The sequence below is a fragment of the Festucalex cinctus genome, chromosome 16 (assembly GCF_051991245.1).
Source record: "Festucalex cinctus isolate MCC-2025b chromosome 16, RoL_Fcin_1.0, whole genome shotgun sequence".
Lineage (NCBI taxonomy): Eukaryota > Metazoa > Chordata > Actinopteri > Syngnathiformes > Syngnathidae > Festucalex > Festucalex cinctus.
The window spans coordinates 25,139,308-25,160,656 of NC_135426.1; the positions used below are offsets into that span (position 1 = coordinate 25,139,308).

At 42.0% G+C, this 21,349-nt stretch overlaps 2 protein-coding genes across 16 annotated transcripts in view; one reads left to right on the forward strand and one right to left on the reverse strand.

The window, feature by feature from the left end:
• focad (focadhesin) overlaps nucleotides 1-4,044 on the reverse strand; it is a 21,948-nt gene extending 17,904 nt beyond the window's left edge. Inside the window, exons 1-5 of one of the 6 annotated variants that reach the window (XM_077498978.1) lie at nucleotides 3,800-4,043; nucleotides 1,933-1,991; nucleotides 1,467-1,541; nucleotides 1,163-1,317; nucleotides 997-1,095 (exon numbers count right to left, since the gene is read on the reverse strand). In XM_077498978.1, the coding sequence (XP_077355104.1) occupies nucleotides 997-1,095; nucleotides 1,163-1,317; nucleotides 1,467-1,541; nucleotides 1,933-1,986 (383 nt within the window). In that variant the 5' untranslated portion in view covers nucleotides 1,987-1,991; nucleotides 3,800-4,043. The other 5 variants (XM_077498975.1, XM_077498979.1, XM_077498977.1 and 2 more) reach the window with 5 other exon arrangements.
• On the forward strand, nucleotides 9-21,058 carry mllt3 (MLLT3 super elongation complex subunit). Of its 10 annotated transcripts, XM_077499009.1 has the most exons (15): nucleotides 9-1,559; nucleotides 1,928-2,614; nucleotides 5,252-5,437; nucleotides 11,608-11,690; nucleotides 11,772-11,915; nucleotides 12,293-12,331; nucleotides 12,972-13,104; nucleotides 14,378-14,938; nucleotides 17,950-18,019; nucleotides 18,184-18,237; nucleotides 18,740-18,878; nucleotides 18,964-19,060; nucleotides 19,582-19,650; nucleotides 19,752-19,823; nucleotides 19,915-21,058. In XM_077499009.1, the coding sequence occupies exons 3-15, from the start codon at nucleotides 5,336-5,338 to the stop codon at nucleotides 20,098-20,100; spliced, it is 1,749 nt and encodes a 582-aa protein (XP_077355135.1). In that variant the 5' UTR covers nucleotides 9-1,559; nucleotides 1,928-2,614; nucleotides 5,252-5,335; the 3' UTR covers nucleotides 20,101-21,058. The 10 variants fall into 10 exon arrangements, with proteins under 10 accessions (XP_077355135.1, XP_077355130.1, XP_077355127.1 ...); XM_077499004.1 differs by lacking the exons at nucleotides 9-1,559; nucleotides 1,928-2,614 and adding an exon at nucleotides 3,900-4,539; XM_077499005.1 differs by lacking the exons at nucleotides 9-1,559; nucleotides 1,928-2,614 and adding an exon at nucleotides 4,199-4,539 and having other exon boundaries at nucleotides 5,252-5,432; nucleotides 12,976-13,104.
• Nucleotides 21,059-21,349: the final 291 nt, after the last annotated feature.

Here is a 21,349-nt window from a genome sequence, read left to right on the forward strand (position 1 = left end):
AAGAATATTTGAGAGAAATTGTTTAAAATTTGTGATCTTTGAGTTCATCTCATAAAAAAAATGGGAGCAAAAACAAAAATGTTCCGTTTACATTTTTGTTTAGTAAAAATCCACAATATAGAGATCATAGAAAAAAAAAACAGATTTGCTCAGCCCACACATTTTTTTTTTCATGTAACATGGGTTCATCATTGTGTACATGCTCGATGCATTGATGGCGATTCTTTGTCTCTGCTGTTACAGGCTACAAAGAAAAAAAAAAAATCAATCCACATGGAATACCAGTCTGTCTCTGAAAACAGCAGTTATTTGCAGATTTTAATTTTTCGCGACCCATGGCAGGTCTTGGCCCCTGTGCATAACGACGAAATCCATAAAAAGCATCACCACAAACCGTGGGGGCACACGTGACGTACTGCGATAAAGCGGGGGGACACTGCCGGCTACTTGTTCTTTCATGAATAATGCTTTGACATTCTGGTGAAGATTTCACTGCCTTCGTCTCCCTCAGCAGGGCAGATGGACCAGATGGATTCGGAGTATTTTGGGAACGCCGAATTGGGCCAGACTAACTCCGACCGACCAAAGTGGCTCCAGATTTCGTCTCGCAGATTGCGAGCAGACGCTTAACAATGGCCGCCAGTGTGCGTCCTCCATTAATCCACTGGCACTTACGGTGACCCGGCAGCATGTGCCAGGCCAAGTAACCAATGGCGGCCGAGACATTTCCCGGCCCCCAGAAACGCATTCATCTTCCCACCGGGGAGGCAGACAGATGCAGAGAGTGGTTGAGGGAACGAGCGGAACGGAAGAGGACAAAGGAACAGGAACGAATGTGAGCGGTGGAAAAAATGGTGGTTAAAAATAATGGGAGAAAAAGAAGGACAAAGCAAGTCAGTGAACTGAAATTGGCATCGCACACCCGATGACTTGATTTCACAGCACATCACCGTGCCGTGACACAGTGGCTGGAAATCGCGGCCGTACGCGACTGACCTGATCCCGTAAGGACACGTGAAGGGGGCGTCCCGGTCTCGGTGGTCCGCCTGCATCTGGAGCAGCCTGCCCACGACTTGGACCAACCCCCGGACGTTCCTGAGGACGACTTGTGTCAAACAAGCGCAAAGTAGGGAAGCAACGAGGAAGGAGCGAGAAGCTATACTGAGCAGAGGGCAGCAAGTTGAGGATCCTGTCGAGGACGTGGTGAAGGTCGGCGTGGTCTTGATCCACCAGCAGCACGACAGCGTCGCAGCAGGCCGAGCGCACCACAGCGCAGTCGCTGCAGCACTGCTCCCACAGGGTCTCCAATGCAGAGCCCTGACATGCGGGAACAAACACGTCAGCTTGCGTGGACTTTCGCCAGCCAATTAAGGGGCTCACGCGGAGACGGGTTACTTTTCAAAACTGAAAAACTGAACCCAGACGACCTTGCACTTGAAAGAAAAAGTGAATTTGAACAAATTCACCTGACTGGAGGACATGCTAAGTTGTCCAGTCTGGTCCTTCTCTTTAAGCACAGCAGCAACAAGCCTTCGCACCGCCTGCACAACAACAAAAAAGTCAGTGCAACAATATATGTTAATCATAGTAAATGATTGTTTGATGGCTAAATTTTCTTTTTTTTTCTCAATTTCAATCTCGTCTTTGCCATTGAGCATCTAATGACTCAGTGAAGGTTCGGGAGAAAGTTGTGTGGTCGGAAGAAACCAAATTTGAGCTATTTGGAGGTGGGAATGTGTGCGGTTTTCTGCAATCCCCAGACTTCAACCCAATCGAGACTGCGGAGGGAACTGAAGCTTCACGTTTGTTTCTAAGCAGCAAACCAAGAAACTTGAGTGATTCTGCGAGACTTTTACAATAATAAAGCTTAAAAACTGGAGACGGTTCACATATATTTATACAAGTAAACAATCTTGCAATTTTGCAGCTCACCTGGACTTGTATGATGGAGCTATGGAAGTCAAGTCGCACCTTTAAGGCCTCCATCCTGCCTAGGAAAGCATGAACAACACAACTAGATAAGGAAATCAATATTTTTCAGCATGGTTCCAAAGATGGAAGGTGGCGTGGGGGTGTGAGAGGACTTAGCCCCACCCTCCCGTTAAAAACACAAGTATCAGCTTTCAGCCTGTGAAAGACAAGCGATGCGGCCATCTGTCACCAACGCAAAGATTCGGTCGCACTCCCAAGTATGCAGCCTCGAGGCTTTTGAAAGACGATCCCTGTCCTGTGTCGTCACGTTATCAGCTTGAAGCCGTGACATAAATCATTATTACATTATTCACATGGCAACATTATGGTGGGCCCACCTTGGGACAAAATGCACAGTTACGAGAAGCAGACAAGGTTTGGATCTGCTGTTTTTGCAACAAAAAAAAAAACAAAAAAAGTGTAACGCATCAGCACTCGTAAGCCGATATAACGCTTTAACATGACTGGAAAGACAAACAACAAGCCTAAACCCGGCACCCACCCAAAACCCATCCAACCCAACCCTCCCCCCTCAAAACTGTTCTCTATCTGATAAGCAGAATGTGTGTCCTCCTGTCCAACAGCAGCATGCCAGCAGCCTCTGGCTCTCACCACCAAGCTGCTTGACAAGCGACACAAGCAGGTAAGTCACACACAAAAACACAGCAGAGGACAGGACAGATTTCAAACGCTCCTTCTTGTACTGTCATTCCAAAATGAACATCTGTGAAGCTTGATAAGGTGCTCAAGATTCAGTCTTCTATCACAACATGCGTCTCTGGTGTTTTAGATGTTCAACTTCACTCAGGAAAGCCTCTAAGCATTCATGGTTTGTGTTCCAGAGGTTTCTGTTGCATATTTTCCATACTGTTGAACAATATAGAGCTGCAAGTGCAAAGGTCTGCATTAGCGACAGAAGGGAGGACAATGCTGCAGTACTTGTTGAGCCAACAGAGCTTTAGAAAGGACAGCAACGAGGCTTTATTGCGCACGCGTCAAATTCACAACATTGGAGTTTGGGAGGCCTTTCAGGTGCTACAACATGGTCCAACACAGCAATATTACTGGACTTGTTATTGCTAAATTAGTGCAAAATCCCTCTATTTGATTTTAATTGTATGACAGCAGTTAGAACTATTAAATTCGTAATAAAAAAAAAGAGCCTTGCATGAGTTATAATAAACCCAAGCCAAAATACACATAATATTCTATACTTCATGTTCATTTAAGATTTTTTTTTTTTTATAAAAATTTTAAAATATTAAGGTATAAACAAATTTAAAAGTGTAAAATTATTTATTATCACAGTGGTAACTTACTGAAAGAACTTTGCAGAACAATCGAAAATAAAACATGCGCAGAGAACAGTGCCGAATAAAAGTGAATTGTATATTGTTAACACGCAACGTTTCCGGTGGACGTTAGTGTAGAATAAAATACAGCTGACAAGCAAATTTTTTTTAAAAATGGACTCATTTCTAAATGGGGTTTGTCAAGTTAACTTAAATATAATATTAAATCAATCAAGGTAGTGGTGCAGTTCAGCATAATCATCACATTTAGATCTATTTGGACATTTGCATGATACAAAACAAACATATGGTACTGTATTCATATTTATCTGGTAGCTGTGACTGAAAAAAACACTGTGGCTAACCTGCTAATAGCTACACATCAGTTCTCAACGCTGTCAAGCTAATCGGCCCGTCAAGTCATGCAATATAATAGCTATCGTGCATCACGCATATAGAATTTCACATTGAGTAATGCTGGCATCTCAATTGAAGCGAAATTCAAGTTTGTAGTTTGACTGTTTCATAAAGTTTACCTCATTCAACGCCTCACCAGAGCATGGAAGGACGGCAAGCACCGGGGGACAAAATTGAAAATTTAAAGGCGCGATCTTGCGTGGTCGGGTACTGTAAAGCAAACGTTTAATGTATTGAATATACTATTAAACATATTTTAAATTGACTTTATGTGACAACTTAAATCAGGTGTAAGATTAAACATATGGCGTGTTTGTCAGGTTTCCCAGGAAGTATAAAGGCAGCGAGAATGCCGCTTGCCTTCTGTTCTCCCATTGGTTATTTCTCCTCTCGTGCTAGCGCTACATTTGCAGAGCATGCGCTTTGCCTCTCAGTCAACAAGGTGGCGGAATTGAGCAAAGGAATACGGGTAGACGAATGTATTGTTGCATTCCAAATCAATCTTTTTTTTCACCATTAGAAAAGATGCAATGAGCAACGGTGTAGTTTTTCCAATAAAATATTGCATGTGTTTTAGTTATATTTTCATGACTATCTTATAAATTCTGCTTAATGCAGGTTAAGTAAACGTGAGGCCGCGTGTGTTTGTATTATTTTGAAAGTGTATACCGGATGTACTTTTTTGATAATTGCTCCCTTGACCGCCGGCGAGTCTTGGAAAGTCTTGAATGTGACTTGGAGCGCAGTGAGTGGCGACCATGTCCGCCGTCTGGCACAAACTGGACTTCCCTCCACTCTCTTTCCCAACTCGGTCTCCATGAAATAATAGTAACGCGGGGCCTCAGGGATGGCCAACTCGGTGAGTAGCCATTCGGCAGGCCTTGGTGCCGGCTCGCCCGCTTTAGTCAAGGCAATGGATGGATATGTCACACTCGAGAAGTCGGTGCTTTTCACTCCGTAAGGATTTGACCAGCACGTTAGCTTTAGCCTGTACGTGCCGCTATCTTTTGTATTATTATTATTATTATTATTTTAAGTAAAGTATACTCAAACGTTTTACTCTACATTCTAAATGTATTTATTAATGATGTAGTAATGATTTGTGGAGTTGCATTGATATTCCTAGTTAGTCACTATCGATGTTCTTGTTTACAAAATACTGTAATTTTAATGAATAGTCGTTGTTACTCCACTTTATTATTATATTGTAATGTTAGGGCTCATTGTGGAGTTAATTTTCCACAGTACTGACTTGTCTATGATTTGAATGTACTCGAGTCAAATATTCGCCAGCTGTGCAGACCACTTCATTAAGTACACCTGCTAAATCTGTTTTTTGAACATTGAATAAATGAAGTTACTCTGATATGGTGATACTGGTGCAGAAATGCACTTTTTATAATGTTTACTAGATCAGCAACATATGAGTAACCCCTCAGTATGATGCAGCATTCAGTGAAAGTAAAGTAGTGACTGAAATAAAAGAAGTTGCCTCAAGCAAATGTTTCAACCCTTGTGATGAATTAGTGGTGATTTACACAGGGATGTCAAATCAACATCTCCCTTCCCAGGGTGCCGTTCAGGTGAAACTCGAACTCGGCCACCGCGCCCAATTCCGTAAGAAACCCACGGTGGAAGGCTTCACCCACGACTGGATGGTGTTCGTCCGAGGACCGGAGCACAGCAACATTCAGCACTTTGTGGAAAAAGTTGTCTTTCACTTGCACGAGAGTTTCCCGAAACCAAAAAGAGGTGAGGTGTGCTGCTTTTCATACTTTATGTTTTGAATTGCAGTTGTACAAGTTTGCCACACTGTAAATCGCTTTGAACTTTAAACCCCACTGTAATAGGACGAATAAATTGTGCAGTTGGTACTGGAGCACGTTTGTAAACCGTGACAAAAAGGATTCAGTGTTGTGTTCAGCTCTGTTGGGCCGAATTATTGGCACGTCTGTATTTGTCTTAACACCCTCCACACCACAGGATAATCACTCAGGATCATCTTTCAGACCCATGTGATCGTCAGGTTTTTTCAGGCTTTGACCAGAAAGGGGATTATCGGTATGTCTGTACCCATTTTAACATGCCGCACACCACAAATTAATCCCTCAGGATTATCTTTCTAGCACGTGATAATCAGGCTTTTGCTGACTTTGATTATCGGTATTTCTATACCTGCATTAACCCACGTCGCACCACAGGATAATCTTTCAAAGACATCTGTTTATCAAGCCTCTGGTGACTTTAATTGGGAGGAGGAGATCGTGCTCAAAATTGTCATGATTATCAGATTGCCATTCTGATCGGAAGGGCTAATGGCTTCAAAATTGGACCAATTATCGGTATGTGTGTAGTAGCGTGTCAGGTTTAATGTCAGGGATTGGCTGATTATTGCCTGTCATCAGCATCCTGACACACTGTCCAAAAAGCATGTCCAGGGCCAATTTCAAACCAGGTCCAATGGCAATTATTCCCAGATCATCAGATTTCACACTCATTTAAGAAGAATTAAATACTAAATTCTGCTAAGACCAATATTGCGTCGCGTATGGAGTTCAACTGTGGCACTAATCTCATTGTGAAGAGATTTAGAGGTGCAATGGAATCTCATTGCTGCCTGGCACACTCGCAGGCCCGATTCAAAGTCTTTTGTTCGGATCTGTGTCACGGTTTACGACCGCCAACCACCAAGCCGGAGTCCAAACAGACGCTTCCTCCTCGCTGGCGCTACCGTGACTTTTTCATGTGAAGTGTTGAATGACCAAAAAAAAAAAAAAAAAGATGCTGCTGCTTCATTATTACCTCGAACAGTTCTCGGGTAGTTGCCATGGGAACAGCCATTGGCAAAGCCTTCTCGACACATGGAGTCAAGGAAGACCCAGTGCGTTTCCCCCCCCCCCCTTCAACGAGGGGCTCGGCGCCACTGATTGGGCCTAATGGCTTGAGCTCCAAATAGGAAAGACGGAGGGACGACTGGCACGTTGAAAGCTGAACGCGAGTCTTGAAAATGACTCCGTGGCCAGCGCTAACGGCGAGGCATCCCCATTCCTGGAAGAAAGGGCTTACTGTTGGCCAACTTGGCGACAGTACACGGCGCACACACACGGTCTGATGGCGTAATGATTGGTCCAACATGTTAGCCCCCTGGCTGTCTTTTGGCCTCTGCCGAGCACTGGCGCAAACCCTTTTGGTTTCTCTCGTTCCCTGCATTGGCGGTTTCATTTGTGGCTTGCTTGTGTAACCTCACATGTAAGATGCACTACCTCCAGGTCCAAATGTGCTGTGGCTTCACTAATATGCTTTTATTTGTGTTGTGTTTGAGAGTATTCCCCTTGATCACTGGCCCTGGGGTAGCAAAAGACTTGTACTGTAAAGTACAGATACTTCAAAATTGTTTTTAAAACCAATGAGCTAATTCACCTCAGGCGTTTGTTATCATTACGTGTTCCTATTGCTTGACTAGCAAACATGCTAAATTAGCCAATGATAGCAACTTCTTTGACAGATTAGACCAATCATTTTTAGGCTGCCACAAGACACAACACATTCTCCATGAATCCTTCTTGGAGCTAGTGATTATAATAATCTATTAATCTGTCAATGGATGAATGGGATAAAAATAAACTTTATTTTTTTGTGTTTCTATCCTTTTTCTTGAATGATAATCGGTGGATTATTGCCCTTCAAGCATCGGCCAAAACAATTGTTTTCCCTTTTAAAATGTTATACTGTAATGGAAGAAAACCGAAGTTTCTGACGCTGTGAAAGTACCCTGAATGCACCATTTTGCTTGCGCAGCCTTAGCAACAAGCGTGTCGCGTATGTGACTCTGTTGTCCCTAAGCATCCTTTATGATGTTTAAAGACACGCCAGTTGTTGGTACTTATTAAACTTAAACCACAATTAAACACAGAATTATATCCACTGTATATTCAAATACAAAACATGGTTAATTTTTAGCCTCGTGCTAATGCTAAAGTGAATGGAGTATCCCATTTAAATGCTAAAAGGAAGTTAGCATCGACTGCAGGAGTGTTTTTCACACACAGCCACCGGTAAGATAACGCTACATCAAGGCACAAATTCTTCCCAATTTGTGAAAAGAGAGTTAGTTTAATAAAATTATGTATTTTTTTTTTTCAAATAATGTGCAGATTAATGGGAAATCTGTATTTTTTTCTGCCAAAAATCGGTATCGCCATCAGTCTTAAAATACATATCGGTCAGAAAATGTTGATCCTTGTTTTCCAACATAAATCTCAACTGTGGCTTACCTTACATGGACAAAAAAAAAAGTAATGAGGCTATTTCGACACATGTTTAACAGTTGAAGTAAAGTGTGGTAAAAAAAAATAAATGTTACTAAAGTCTACTTAAGTACCAAAAATGTAGTATTTTGTATTTGCTCCTTTCCTTCCTACCACTGCTGTCTGTACACAATAGAAAGCAGACACAAGAAAAAAAAAAAATCCCGGCCAAGAGGTGCAATACAAAGAGAACCTGGGCAATGAAAGTTAGGGACCGAGTGCTGCTGGCAGCATGAAAGGACCACAGAGGCAGGGGGTGCAATTGAGGTGGGGTGCCGATATTTGGGGGCAGCCACCACCACCTAAGAACAGGAAGTGAGCCGTAAATCCTGCCTCTCACTGGGTTCACTCAAAATGAGAGGAGAAGGCTTTAGTCGGGCTGTCTCTCCTGTTCAAAAGAATGGGCCCCAAAAAGATGATTGAACTTTCTGGAAGAGCAAGTGATGATTCGTTCCATTCTCTTCAAGTCGAGTCGTTGTCTTCGTCGCTTTAGCAGGTTCAAGTTCAAAGTCCAGCAGAGTCAAACACTGGATATTGACTGTATCTACCATTAGCTAGTCAAAGGTCACCCGATTGTCAAACGCATTGAGTGGCGCACAAATGATATCAGATGGTTGTTTTCAGCTAATTTATCAGTGTTGATGCACACGATGCGATTGATTTCTTGTGGATTGAGCTCAATAGATGTTGTCGCTTACGATAGTGTTTTGAAATCTGTTTTATATTTTTGGGGTTGTACACCTGCCCAAAAACGATGTGAAAGCATTTTTCCCTTGACCCCCAGTGGCCGTGGCATAACTTCTCCAGACTGGCCACCCGCGGCGCGTCTCACGAGTGACTTGGCTGACGACACAAACTTGGATGTTTCTTGGAGAGCCGTCCTTTTAATCTTGCCAGATTAATCTCGACCCCGTTTGCGTTGTCCAGTCTCGCTGTTAGCTGATTAGCGCCAGGTCGTTGAGGTCAGCCTGAGCTGTTAAGAAAACATAGTGCAAGGTTGTTTTTAAAAGACTGGGCTTGTTCAACCATGCTGCATCGCTAATCACCACCCACCATTGTCAGGGCACCTCCTGTCATTGACCACTATTTAAAAAAAACAAAACAAACCTATATATAAAATACATCTAATATTTTGGCATATGTACTAGTACTGTACTTAAAAAAATCTTCGAAACCACTTTACCAGACACGGGTCCACTGTTCTGAATATATGACTGTAGACGATAGGCCAAGACTTTTGAAGTCGTGAAGCTGCCATCCATATTGCTCCTACCAAGAAACGTTTCTTGGCATACGATCCTATACATTTACAGTAGGGGTGTTAAAAAAAATCGATTCGGCGATATATCGCGATACTACATCGCGCGATTCTCGAATCGATTCAATAATCGGCAGAATCGATTTTTTTTTTCGATTTTTTTTTTTTTTTTTTTTTTTTTTTTTTTTTTTTTTTTTTTTTTAGGATTCACACCTTGAGCATGGAAGAATGTTATATGAACGGCACATTAAGCCTTAATATTTTTATTTTAATGCTGTTCAAATGTGAAACAGATTGCAAACTGTTTGTGTACAGTGGCTCACGGTTATAAGCCTCAAGTTTTAGATAAATATATTCATACAAATCTTACAGTGTACATGTACAAATTTACTGATAGTATTTTCTAAATTTGAATGGAAAAAAATCGCAACAATCGACTTATAAATTCGTATCGGGATTAATCGGTATCGAATCGTGACCATTCGTATCGGGATTAATCGGTATCGAATCGAATCGTGACCTGTGAATCGTGATACGAATCGAATCGTCAGGTACTAGGCAATTCACACCCCTAATTTACAGTATCCAAATCGACAGTACTTAGTAGAAACAGAATGATTTATGGCGTTTTTAAATTTGTTCAACATAAATGAGGACTTCCGAAATTTTACAACTTGCCTTAAATAAATGTACAAATTATATGCTTAATGTTTGCAGGAGGAAACTTGTATATTTATTTTTATTAAAGAATTATAACTCTAATTCAACAAAAGATGCCTCTAATTTTGATGTCTAAGGAAATGAGTGATAAAAGAAAGAAAAGGGTCCACTTTTTTATTTAATTTTTTTTACTTGTTAAAAAATCGTGACCACCCCGGCCTTATACGAACTGCCTCCAAGCTGAATATGCCTCATCTGTACGTATACCGTCTAGTTTTATACAGTAGTCTGCTCACGAGGTGGGAGGAGCAAGATGGCCGCCCTGTGACTTCAATGGCTTGCACGGGCCTGTATGGGCTATCGGCTATCCAGTCATATATTCAGGTCAGTGTGCAGGTCACATTTGAGCCGGAACAGCCTTAGTGTTCAAAAACTATTTTAAAGATTTTCGGAAAAGTTATCACATTTGTACGTGCAAGAATGGCCTGTTAGATTAATAGGTGAAATCACCTGATAGCTGTCGTAGCCCGATGTGTGCAAATGTCCCGTGTGTGTGTGTGTGAGCGCATCCACTTCAAAAGCTAAGGACACTTGACATACAAAAGCAAACATTTATTGGAAGTTCACTGTTGAAATGAATGGCATTGCCGGGATTAGGTCGCGTTAAGAGTCGGATTTTCTTTTTCCTTTTTTTTAATTTTTTTTTTTATTGCCAGCCAGTCTTTTTGTTTTCACCCCCTTAAGCTCAGTGTCGGACGTGGCCTCATTACGAGGGAGTCTGTGGCGAAAGGCCAAATACAGAGTGACTGGCATTGTTCTGTGATTGGCGTCTCTTCTGAAACCAAGACTTACTTGAGTGCAAAGAAAGAGAGAGAAGAAACGCTATGAGCGCTAATTTTCTCTTCCAGGTCAGTGGTTGCTTTGTTCGCCCAACTCCACTGCCTTGACAGGCTTTATTTTTTCCATTTATTTTATATTTGTATCCTACCATATATACAGTGATTTTGACTACGGCACATTCCGACTTGCATTCTGGCATCCATCGCCGCTGTAGCAACAGAATGCCGTAGACAGAGGACCCTTGTATATATTTTTTTTTGGTGTATTCAGAGCAGTGTTGATTCTAAAGTCATCCAGTGTGTCAGTAAGCCCGTCGCTTCCTCAACACATTGAATGGGCCTCTTTTAGCCGTATGTCATTGAACGTGACCCTCAACACAATTAACTCCAACCCATAATATTTGCTTAGCAATGCTGCGCTTTGGTGGTGAGGTCGACCTCGGTCGAGCCATCAATCTGGAGGAAGGGGAGGGGCCTCCAAAATGAATCTCGCAGAGATTGACGGCGACAAGAGTGGAGTGAAATAACCGTCGTGGTTTAGCAGTTTCTTTTCCTAGCCAAGCGTCTCGGGCCTCCCTCCACGTGCTGCGTTCGAGTCCACTGGGAAGACGGGCTGACAAACATGCACCTCTGAGCCAAGAACACCTGAGCTCAAGTTGACTTTGTTTATCCTTAAAGTCCATGGGGGGAAGCGTGGAGGCGGGGTCTTTACACTCCCTGGCATTACTGACAAGGTGGTGATTTTAAGCTTTTCAAGAGGATTGTTTTTGATTTTTTTTTGTTTTTTTTAGCGGAGTTAATCATCCCTGGTGACGAAATAGCTTTGTTGAGTGCGTAGTTGCATTAAACGCTTTCCATTTTAGTTTGCAAGGATCCACCGTACAAAGTGGAGGAGTCTGGATACGCCGGCTTCATCTTGCCGATTGAAGTTTACTTCAGGAATAAGGTACGTTTTATGAATAGTCGATTGATTTTGTCACCTGAAATGGATTTCCTTGGTACGACGTCATCTTTTGCGCCGATTCAGGAAGAGCCGAAGAAAGTCCGCTTCGACTACGACCTCTTCCTCCACTTGGAGGGCCACCCGCCTGTCAATCACCTCCGCTGCGAAAAACTCACCTTCAACAATCCCACGGAAGAGTTTCGGCGCAAGCTACTCCGAGCCGGAGGGGTAAGTGTGCCCGGCGGGTATTTGTTGATTTTTGTTTTGTGTTAAACGCCATCCAGACCGGACAGACACTTTGTACTTTGGTTGTACCGACAGTATCCTTACAGCTGTATGTAGTCATTACTGCTGTGATGAAACGGCAGCAGCTTCCGTTTTATCTGCTGGCCCACAGAAGACCCCTGTCGTCTGCAGGTTTTACGACCTGAGCTAAGTGCTCTGTGTTTACTTTGCCTGCACGCCGTTCTCAGCCTTCAAAGACAAACCCACATTCCCGCTCGGTGTAACCAGCCTCGCCTCACACATGCGCACGATTGTCGATTTTAAAATGAGTCTATCATGAGGAACACGCTAACAACTTCTCTTTTCTTTTCTTTGAACAGCAACGGGATCCGCACAAACGCACCTCGGACGACTCAAAAGTAAGATTTGAATTGTATAGTAATAGGAGTTGACGTTCAAGTCTTCATTTTTTTTTCATCATGGCATACACAGATTTATTTTATTTATTTTTTTACTAGAATTATAACTTTGATCCTGTGCTAGCGTAGGAATGCATGGTTACACAGGACAAGAATTTAGCTCGTCCTGGAAACTCCTTCGGCCTGGAGGACTGTGTGGGTGGTTTTACACCGTGATCAAGCTGGGCCGGGGCTCTCTAGGATGGCAGCGCGCCCTGTGGCCATGGGCTGTCATTACCTCTCAGTGTGGATGAGCTCGCCTTGGGTGCTTTTCCTCGCATGGTTTCTTTGTGCCCCACCATGTCTTTTTATGTGGTTCTCAGGTTATGAAAAGTGCTATATTGTTATTGTCTTTCAAGGTTTTATTTGTAAATGCGTTCAAATGTTGTACACTCTTTTAGTCATTTTAATAAGCTACTTTTGTTATCTTTACTCTGTGAATGTCTTCAGCTGCGTTCCATAGATTCATTGATTCAAAAAATATTCGATCGTGACAGCTCGACTTGCCGACTAACTGAGTTTGCATTCGACAAATCTAAAAGCCAAAACTGGATGAGTGAATGACGGGCCGAGCTAACTGTGGATTGTCGCTGTTCTTCTGGCAGGTGATGGTAATGCAGGAGGGCTCAACATCCTTGTTTGGGCCACACATGAAGCTCCCTTCACTTCCCAACAGCTCCTTGGCATCCGCCACGTCTGATCCAAGGAAGAGCAAAAGCTCCCATGGACCCAAGGTCAGATATGCGTCCGTGAACAGGCAAACTGTGAGGGGTCGAATCCTTGACTTTTGCTTCCAAGTTGTCCATCTGCCTTTCTAAGCATAATCTTGTTAGACAGACAGTGGTTTTCTTTTCGAGCCTTCTTTTTATTGCCACCCCAAAGATCACCCGCTTAACTCGCCTGTGTTGTCGCGCCGACAGCCTTGACAAGATGGCCTCCATTCAGGAGTGTTCATGGCTGCTGCGCGGTCACTTTGGGTCTCTCGCAAAGCACTAAACGCTTCTTTTACGTTCTGCCGTGGAAGGGGAATCGCTTTACTGCTGTGACGGAGCATGCTTGAGTTTAGAATGAGCTGGCAGCTTTATATCCGCAAGGTCTCCGGGTCACAAGCTGGTAGACAAAATAAAGGCTTTGGAAGTGTTTGGGAGTTGGAACACACCCCATCGTCTAGACTTTTTTTTTTTTTTTAATGGCTTTATTGCATTGATGAAATATTGACAAGAGGGCCTGAGGTGAGACCCAGGGCCAAATGACCCCCGTCGTTAGAATCAATCCATTTCCTCTTTTTTTTTTTTTTTTTTTTTCCTCGAAGTCGCCGTCTGCTCCCTTTTTAAGAACTGCACACGTGTGGCTGATGAAAACCACCTCACTGAAACGCTTTTGTTCAAAGAAGCAGACATGCACGAGCTAGTATTTAAAGGGTGCATATTGTGGAAAAGGTACTAAATTCTTGGCTAGGGATGTTTGATGACACTTTTTCTGGCTGATACTAGTGCGAGTACTCAACTATTCAACTACAAATACTCAACTAAACTAGCCAATACCGATAACAAGTGTCCATAGATGCCACGACTACTTTTATTGCATAAAATGCATCTTCTCAAAAAAGATCATTTTAAACAAATTTATAGTTCCTGATCGGAAAATGCCTGCAAGAGGGCGGCCAATTATCGGCCTGAGGCCGATACCGGTCAGCAGTACTCACCCGAACATTAAATCTCCAAATTTGTTTACAAAAATCAGGTTTCCATAAAAATAAAAAAATAGTAGATTTTTTTTCTTTACAGATAATATGTCAAATGTTTCTTTCTTTTGGGAAAACTCCTTCATAAAATAACATCTTACGAGAGCCCAAACTCGGTCTGCCGAATTTAGTCGGTCGATATTAGCTCTGTTAAAATTGGTCAAACTTTGCACATTATAAATGGGCACGTTTTTGGCAATGTTTGGCACAATTTACTCCAAATTACAAATGATTCAGCGTATAGTAACTCTTGTATCCAATAGGATGGCTCCAAAGGAAGCGGTCCGACCCTTCTCACGACGGCCACAACCACCAGCACCAACAGCAGCAGCTTCTCCAAACTCCACAAGCCCTCCAAGGACCACAAAGAAAAGCCTCCAAAAGACTTGAAAGAGACCAAAAGTGCCTTCAGAGACTCGTGCTGGGAGCCCAGCAAAGCCCCGAAAGAACCTGCCAGAAAACCCAAAGAGAACCAGCCACTTCGAAATAGCAATCCTAAAATGGGGTTCAAGGAGCCCAAGTCTTTGTCGCATCGGAGCGAGGTGTCGAGCCACGGGGCCAACAAGCGACCGTCCGCCCCCGATGGGGACAATCACGTAACCAAAAAACGCAAAAGGGGATTTCGGGATTTGCCTGGGAAACTGACATCCGAGTCCGACGTTCAACATTCCGATAAGAAGCTACTGAAGGACAGGCAACAGATGCAAAGCAGTAAATTGCATCTCGAGGGCGATGAAGCGGCACACCGGAAGACATCCAAGCTTGCAACGTTCCAGGAAGTGGTGGACCCCAACGATTCGGACATGGAGTCCACCAAATCAGACGTAAGTACAACAAAGTTGAGCAGATGATTGTCAGACAAACACATTTATTATTACCAAACCAATTATTATTTTTTATTTCACTCTTTAAAGTAAAAGAAATGAAAGGAGTCAAAAAGAAATCAAACTTGTTTTGTCTGTCACTGATCAACACAAAATGAATGACAGTGAGCGGTCAAAACGATTTTAGTGTCGCTTGATACTAACTCCATCAATTCATTACATTTGAAAGTTTTTAGTTGTATAACTCATGGATTAGTGTGGTCTCTGTATCCACAACCGCAAACGACACGAATAGCACGTTCCTGTCGAAGAAAGATGGGTTCGGTTCGGTGTAAGTTTTGCCTGCACACTCCAACGCTTCAGTGCAAGAGGTCAAGTATGGAACAATAACAATGAACAATAACAAAGCATAATTGATCAATTATTCTATATGCACTTTCCTTTTTTTTTTTTTCTTTTTTTTTTTTTTTTCTAAAGATAAGATCTATATGCACTTTCCATGGTAAAGGTTCATCAATAATGATACCGAGAAACTTAATTTCATTAGTCCTTTCTATTTCTATGCCTTGTATACAGTCAGTGTTGCTTCAACATCTATATTTCTACAACTAAAATAATAAATGTGGTTTTATCAATATTTATAGTCTGTTGGCATTGAAACACTTGATAATATTCTTAAACTCTTTCTCTATTACTTGTAATATATATGATTTTGCCAGCATAATATAAAGTGGTGTCATCTGCAAACAAAATACCTATTAACAATTTCAAAATGGTTGTAATTTCATTCACATAAAGAAGAAAAAAGTACTAGGCCCAGAATTGATCCCTGGGGCACCCCACAAGTTACATAACAGTGTTTTACAATTGGACAAAACGGTTTTGTGAATGAAATAAACTCAAAATGAAAACTTAGTGTCTATTACAAGCCTGCCAAATAACCACATTTGTTTCCATTTGTGTCACAGAAGAGTTGCCTTTATAGGAATTTCACTTTCAAGGGAAGTGGGTGAGGAAAGACGTCCTCTTCTCCTCCCGGGGGAGGATTTGCTGGTGGTCACTTGTCGGTGTTGCGGGGCTATAAAATCCAATGGCAAACAGGGAGAAAATGTGCTTTTACGGTGGCCCGCTTGGGTCTGTGGAAAGGTTGGCCAGCGGCACCAATAAAACGAGGAACTCGAGAACTATTTCATTCTGAAACAAGATTAGGCCTTTCCACAAATCGTGCTCTCAAGGGAAAGATTTGATGTTTGCCTACTTTACACACATTCAGATGAAGGACGTCCCCATAAAAAGGGTGTGCGTTCAAGCCAAATAGTCGACTGGTGGGAGGATTTATGGTTTTACAACACCCGCGGATACTTTGAATCACGGCAGCGATTAGCAATAGAATAGCGGCGAGTCGAGCAATATACTCACTGGTGGTTCCATTCCTTTACTTCCAGTGCTTACGTCGAGCTCTTTGTTTTTAATGCACGGTGAAATCCTTTTTTTTTTTTCTTTTTTTTTTTTTTCCTGTCTTAGTTGCGTGGATGCCTTTCTCGGGGGCCGGTTATAAAAAAAGGGTTCAGGGGGCGGTGGGGGGGGGGTGACAAATGCCAGGTGTTTGATTCTTTTCAGACTCGCAACCCTGGTGGCCGCAAAGCGCTGGCCCTCGTTTGTCATGTGACCACTCGTTTGATCTTCGGGTTCCCGCTGCTCACTGGACCAGAAACGGCAGAGACGGAGGGGAAATGTGGATTAGGGACTTGCATCAACTCGTGAGTAGGGCTCAGCAATGAATACAATACAACATACTCAATATAGTACAGGAAAAGACAATTTGGAAAAAAAATAAACAGAATTTATTTGAAGTTGTCTTTGTGAATGATGTTGCACCCATAATGTAATCATTTACTGAAAATTGATTTAAAATGTGCAATTAGCATGATCAAAAATGTAAAACGCAATAATGTAATAATTTCACCAATAATTAATAAAAAAAAAATAATAGTTTAGTTAGTTTCAGTATTAGTTTTAGTTTTTTTTTTTTTTTTTAAATGTGTATTACTTGTGTGCAATATTTATAAACACACCACGGGAGCGATGTCATCTGAAGGTGCTTTTCTATTGGCTGCTGCTAGATGATGTCACTTCGATGTGACATGCTTTCAATCGGCATTCGTCCGATTTTTATCAAAAATAAATGTACTAAAAATCACATTTGAAATCATCCCCAAAGGCTCATGCATTCAATGAATTACCAAATTAGAGTTAGTTTTGTAAACATAAAATGTAGTGTGTTAGTTTTCGTTTTTTAAAAAGCGTTTTTGTTTTTATTTTATTTTGTTAACAAAATTGTTTTTTGAATTTTAGTTTTAGTTATTTCGTTAGTTTTTTGCAATTATATTATTTTTCAAAATTGTTCAGCCCTGCTTTTGAGTCAAGTTGAAAGACGGTGCAAAACCGAAATATTAGCACATTTCCTCAAAGATTTCTTCCTTACATTTTTTTGTTTTTTGGGAGTGCCACTGAAAGATACCAGCCCACGTCCCAGCGGTTGTTGAGCACTGTTTTTAAAGTGTCCTCAGACTGCTACTAAAAGTCAATTGATTGTCTTTGAAGCGGGCTTCTTTGTCGCTTTTGGTGAGGCAGAACAAAGAGCTTGAAAAGGAGCAGCGGCAAGATTTGTGGCACTCTGTCCACGCCGTCCCATAAAGCAACAGAGCAGCTGTGTTGTTGGTTGGCAGGAGGTGACAACTTTTCAAGTCCTCCTCACGCCTTTTGTGCTCGCCGCTCCATTTTGACGTGTTTTTTTTTTTTTTCTCGGAGCAATTGGCACGCTAAGACCTATTTTGACACATTTTCACCTCCACTTAGCGGGACGCTCTCCACCCTTTGCACTTTTTTGTTGTTGGACACTGCTTAGCTTTTAATGAGCATTGGCAGATGCTAAACATAACTGCCAGTTCAATCAAAAGTATTTATTTATGTATGTATGTATGTATTTTTGTCTCCCGCCTCTCTGCTAGTCGGAACAGCCCAGTCCGGCCAGTTCCAGCTCCAGTTCAGGCTTTGCTCCCACCCACCACAAACGCCAAGGTAATGAATGCGTTTAATATTTGGAGCACTGTCGCCGTGCGATTATTATCTTCACTGCAAATGACCTTCTTTATGGTTCACTGCATCCAAGTTGTATTATGCTACAGTGTCGTGAACTCTTTGCTGCAAATGGTGTGTTTGTCATTTTTTTTCTCTGGATGCAGTGGTGGATTTGATCATCAGAAAAAGGGTGGCTATTCCTGACGCCACCCACACAGGTAATCAATCGTCTCCCACCAGCGGACCGGCGAAACGCTCGCCCATGCGTGGAGGATGACGATTCCCGTCCACTTGTAGCACCAAAAAGCATTCGTTCATGTCTTTCATCTGTAAATCGTCTTGTCAGGAAATTGGAGGACATTTTCAGTTGCAATTTTTTTGAAAAAGTGGCACGCTGGATGAGTGCTTTCTTCATTTGCCTCACACTTTTGGGCCTTCCTTTTGAAACTTCAACACATTACATCAGACAAAGATGATATTCAAACATTAACCCAAAAATGAGGCCTAAAATGAGGCCAAAAATGAGGCCAAAAATGAGGCCAAAAAAGGGCCTTTTTTAAAAAAAAAAAAAATCTGCAACTATCTTAAAACCCCCCAAAAATCCATATTGATCGGACCCGTGTCCTCGCATCCCCATAAAGCCTGATTTTCATTTTGATCTCAACTTTTCAAAATGTTCCCCCTGCTTTTTTGTGTGTGCCTATTGTTCTCCTCACGTAGTTCTTGGCCCGCTGCAGTCAGTGATGCAGGATCTGCACTCGGACGACCACGACGATCATTCCGAGGAGGACGACGACCTCGACTTGGATTCTGACGCCGAGCGGCCGGCGCACACGCATCTCGCGCACCACCAACGCAGGTTGGCTCACAAAAGCTGCGAAGCGCAAGCCTCCAAATCCATGAAAAGCGTTAATACAAAAACACGTATACCGAATCGTCCCAAGGGTCACTTTGAGTGACGGCAGCGAGAGTGACAGCTCCGCCCCCTCGCCGCCTTCACGTCATGATGTCACAGGCTTATTAAAGAGTACAAGTAACCAGGTAAGATGTTTAATAAATAATTTTATGCTAAGTGACATTTAATTTACCCTTAACAAAACCACCTCTATTACAAAATTTTGCTAGCTTAATGCTAACACACGTTGCAAAACACCACAGATGAGCTAGCAAAACTAGCATCAATGTTGTGATCGTTTCAGTACTGCTAGATGATGTCACTTCTGTGTGACTTTTAAATCCTTATTCCGTTTAATATCAAAATAAATTGACTTCAAATCACATTTAAAAGCATTCGAAAAACGGCTCACGCGTTGAATTAATTAGCACAGACTAAAACGAAGGACATTTTTGCTATAATAATAGTTCTAGTTTTGTAAACATAAAACGTAGTTTCAGTTTTGGATTTTTAAAAAGCATTTTCATTTTTATTTTAACAAAATTGTTTTATGAATTTTAGTTAGTTTTTCCGTTAGTTTTATTTAACTAAAATAACCTTGTACAAATTTGAAAGATTACCAGTGAATCCTTCGTGTAATTTTTCTGCTATGTTCTCCTTCCATCAGATACTGGAAGTGAAAAGTCCCAACAAGCAGAGCAAGCTGGACAAAAACCAAAATCTAGATTGTGATAAGGTACTTTTTTTTTTTTTTTTTTTTTTTTTTTTATTGTTGTTGTGGTCATTTTAAGACCTGGCAAGCGCTTGAGTTATTCCACGTTGCGGAACACTTTGCAGGCGTACCTTGATGAGCTGGTGGAACTGCACAAAAGACTGATGACCTTAAGGGAAGGTCACATACTGCAACAGGTAAACAGTTGCTGGCGTCAATGAGGCATAGTTGACATTTTTGTCCGCAGTTCGAAACTGATTTCAGTTCCCTTATTGACCCGAAAAACAGAGACGGCCCCTCCACCTGTTTGCAAATGGTCCATTTCAAGCGATTGGCAGCCAAAGTGACCTGTTTGCTGAGTCTGCGTTGCCTCTCTTTTCCAGATTGTCAACCTCATTGAGGAGACGGGCCACTTCCACATCACAAACACCACTTTTGACTTTGACTTGTGCTCCTTGGACAGAAGTACAGTAAGGAAACTTCAGAGTTACCTGGAAACTTCCGGACTGTTCTGAGCAGCTGGCAGCTTGAATTCTCGACATATTTCTTTTTTTTTGTTCAATATTGGATGCAATTGGAAATGGGGGTTGGGGTTGTCAACCAATCAGATCACCCACAAAGCCTTGAAACTTTCTCTTCCCTCCAAAAAAAAAACAAGTTGTGACCTTTTTTTTTTTGCTCTTAATGAATGTGTGCGTGCTGATAGTTGGCATGCGTGTGGTCAACATTGCCTTACGAACGCTGTAACGTCTTATTTATTGAATTTGAATTTGCCTGTGTGTGAATGCGTGTGTGTTGCAAAAGAAAAGAAAAGGACTTGACTGAAGCACTTCACAGCAGGCGTTTCACAATTGTGACTGACCGTGGAATCCGACAAGAAAATATGCCCCCGCACGTGTTTACAATAATTTGGCCCAATGACCAATCTTAAGGCGATTAGTGAAAAGTGAATGTTGAAAAAAATATATGCAAGCCTCTGAAACTCTGCAAGGTCCAGCTACGTTTTCGATGACTGAAGTTGATTTGCGGCTCGTCCTGGAATTTCACCTGAAAGCGGAATTTTTGGTGGGTCAAGCATCATGACAATTATTTTTTTATGACCAAATCCATGAAGAAAGCAACTTCACAAGCAGTCACGTAAGTGCTAGCCCAATTATTTGGGTACAAAATCAGTTTTCCATATTGTGGCAAAAATGAACTTGTTGACAGGAATGCGTTGGATTCAAAAATACTGTTACGGGTGTATATGATTCACATGTTATTTATTTCTGTTGGACTGGCAGCTGTGGCCTCAAAGCTCCAGCATAGGACAAATGTTTTTGTTTCATTTGTAAATGATGGCGGTATCACTTACGAGGCCTTCTTCTGGTTTCTTGTGTATTTTGTGGACATACAATAAATATTCTGTATGGCGTACAGATGAGTTCAGCAACTTGGTGATTGATTTTTGGTTTTAGCGCAAACTGAAAACGATTCATTTTGCCTTTGTCCAGCAGTTTTTGGGGGGGAAATTGAATTGAAGTTCGAAACCATCTTGAGGGCGATCCAGTCACAGCAGTCGACCTCCTGACGGCGTTTGTGGGGGTTCGTCTTTTGAAATAGTAAACCTGCCAAGTTACCACCAGGACTGACACAAAGTCCCAGCTGTGAAAACTTTGGGAAACATAATAGTGAAGCTGTTTCTTTACAAATGCATTTGTGGACGAGAAGAACCACTGGAAAT

Coding starts and splice junctions, on each gene's coding strand:
- mllt3 (XM_077499001.1), top strand. Junction 5,433..11,607: donor TTTCCCGAAACCAAAAAGAG/GTGAGGTGTGCT, acceptor TTTCCATTTTAG/TTTGCAAGGATCCACCGTAC. Junction 18,020..18,183: donor CACCCACCACAAACGCCAAG/GTAATGAATGCG, acceptor CTCTGGATGCAG/TGGTGGATTTGATCATCAGA.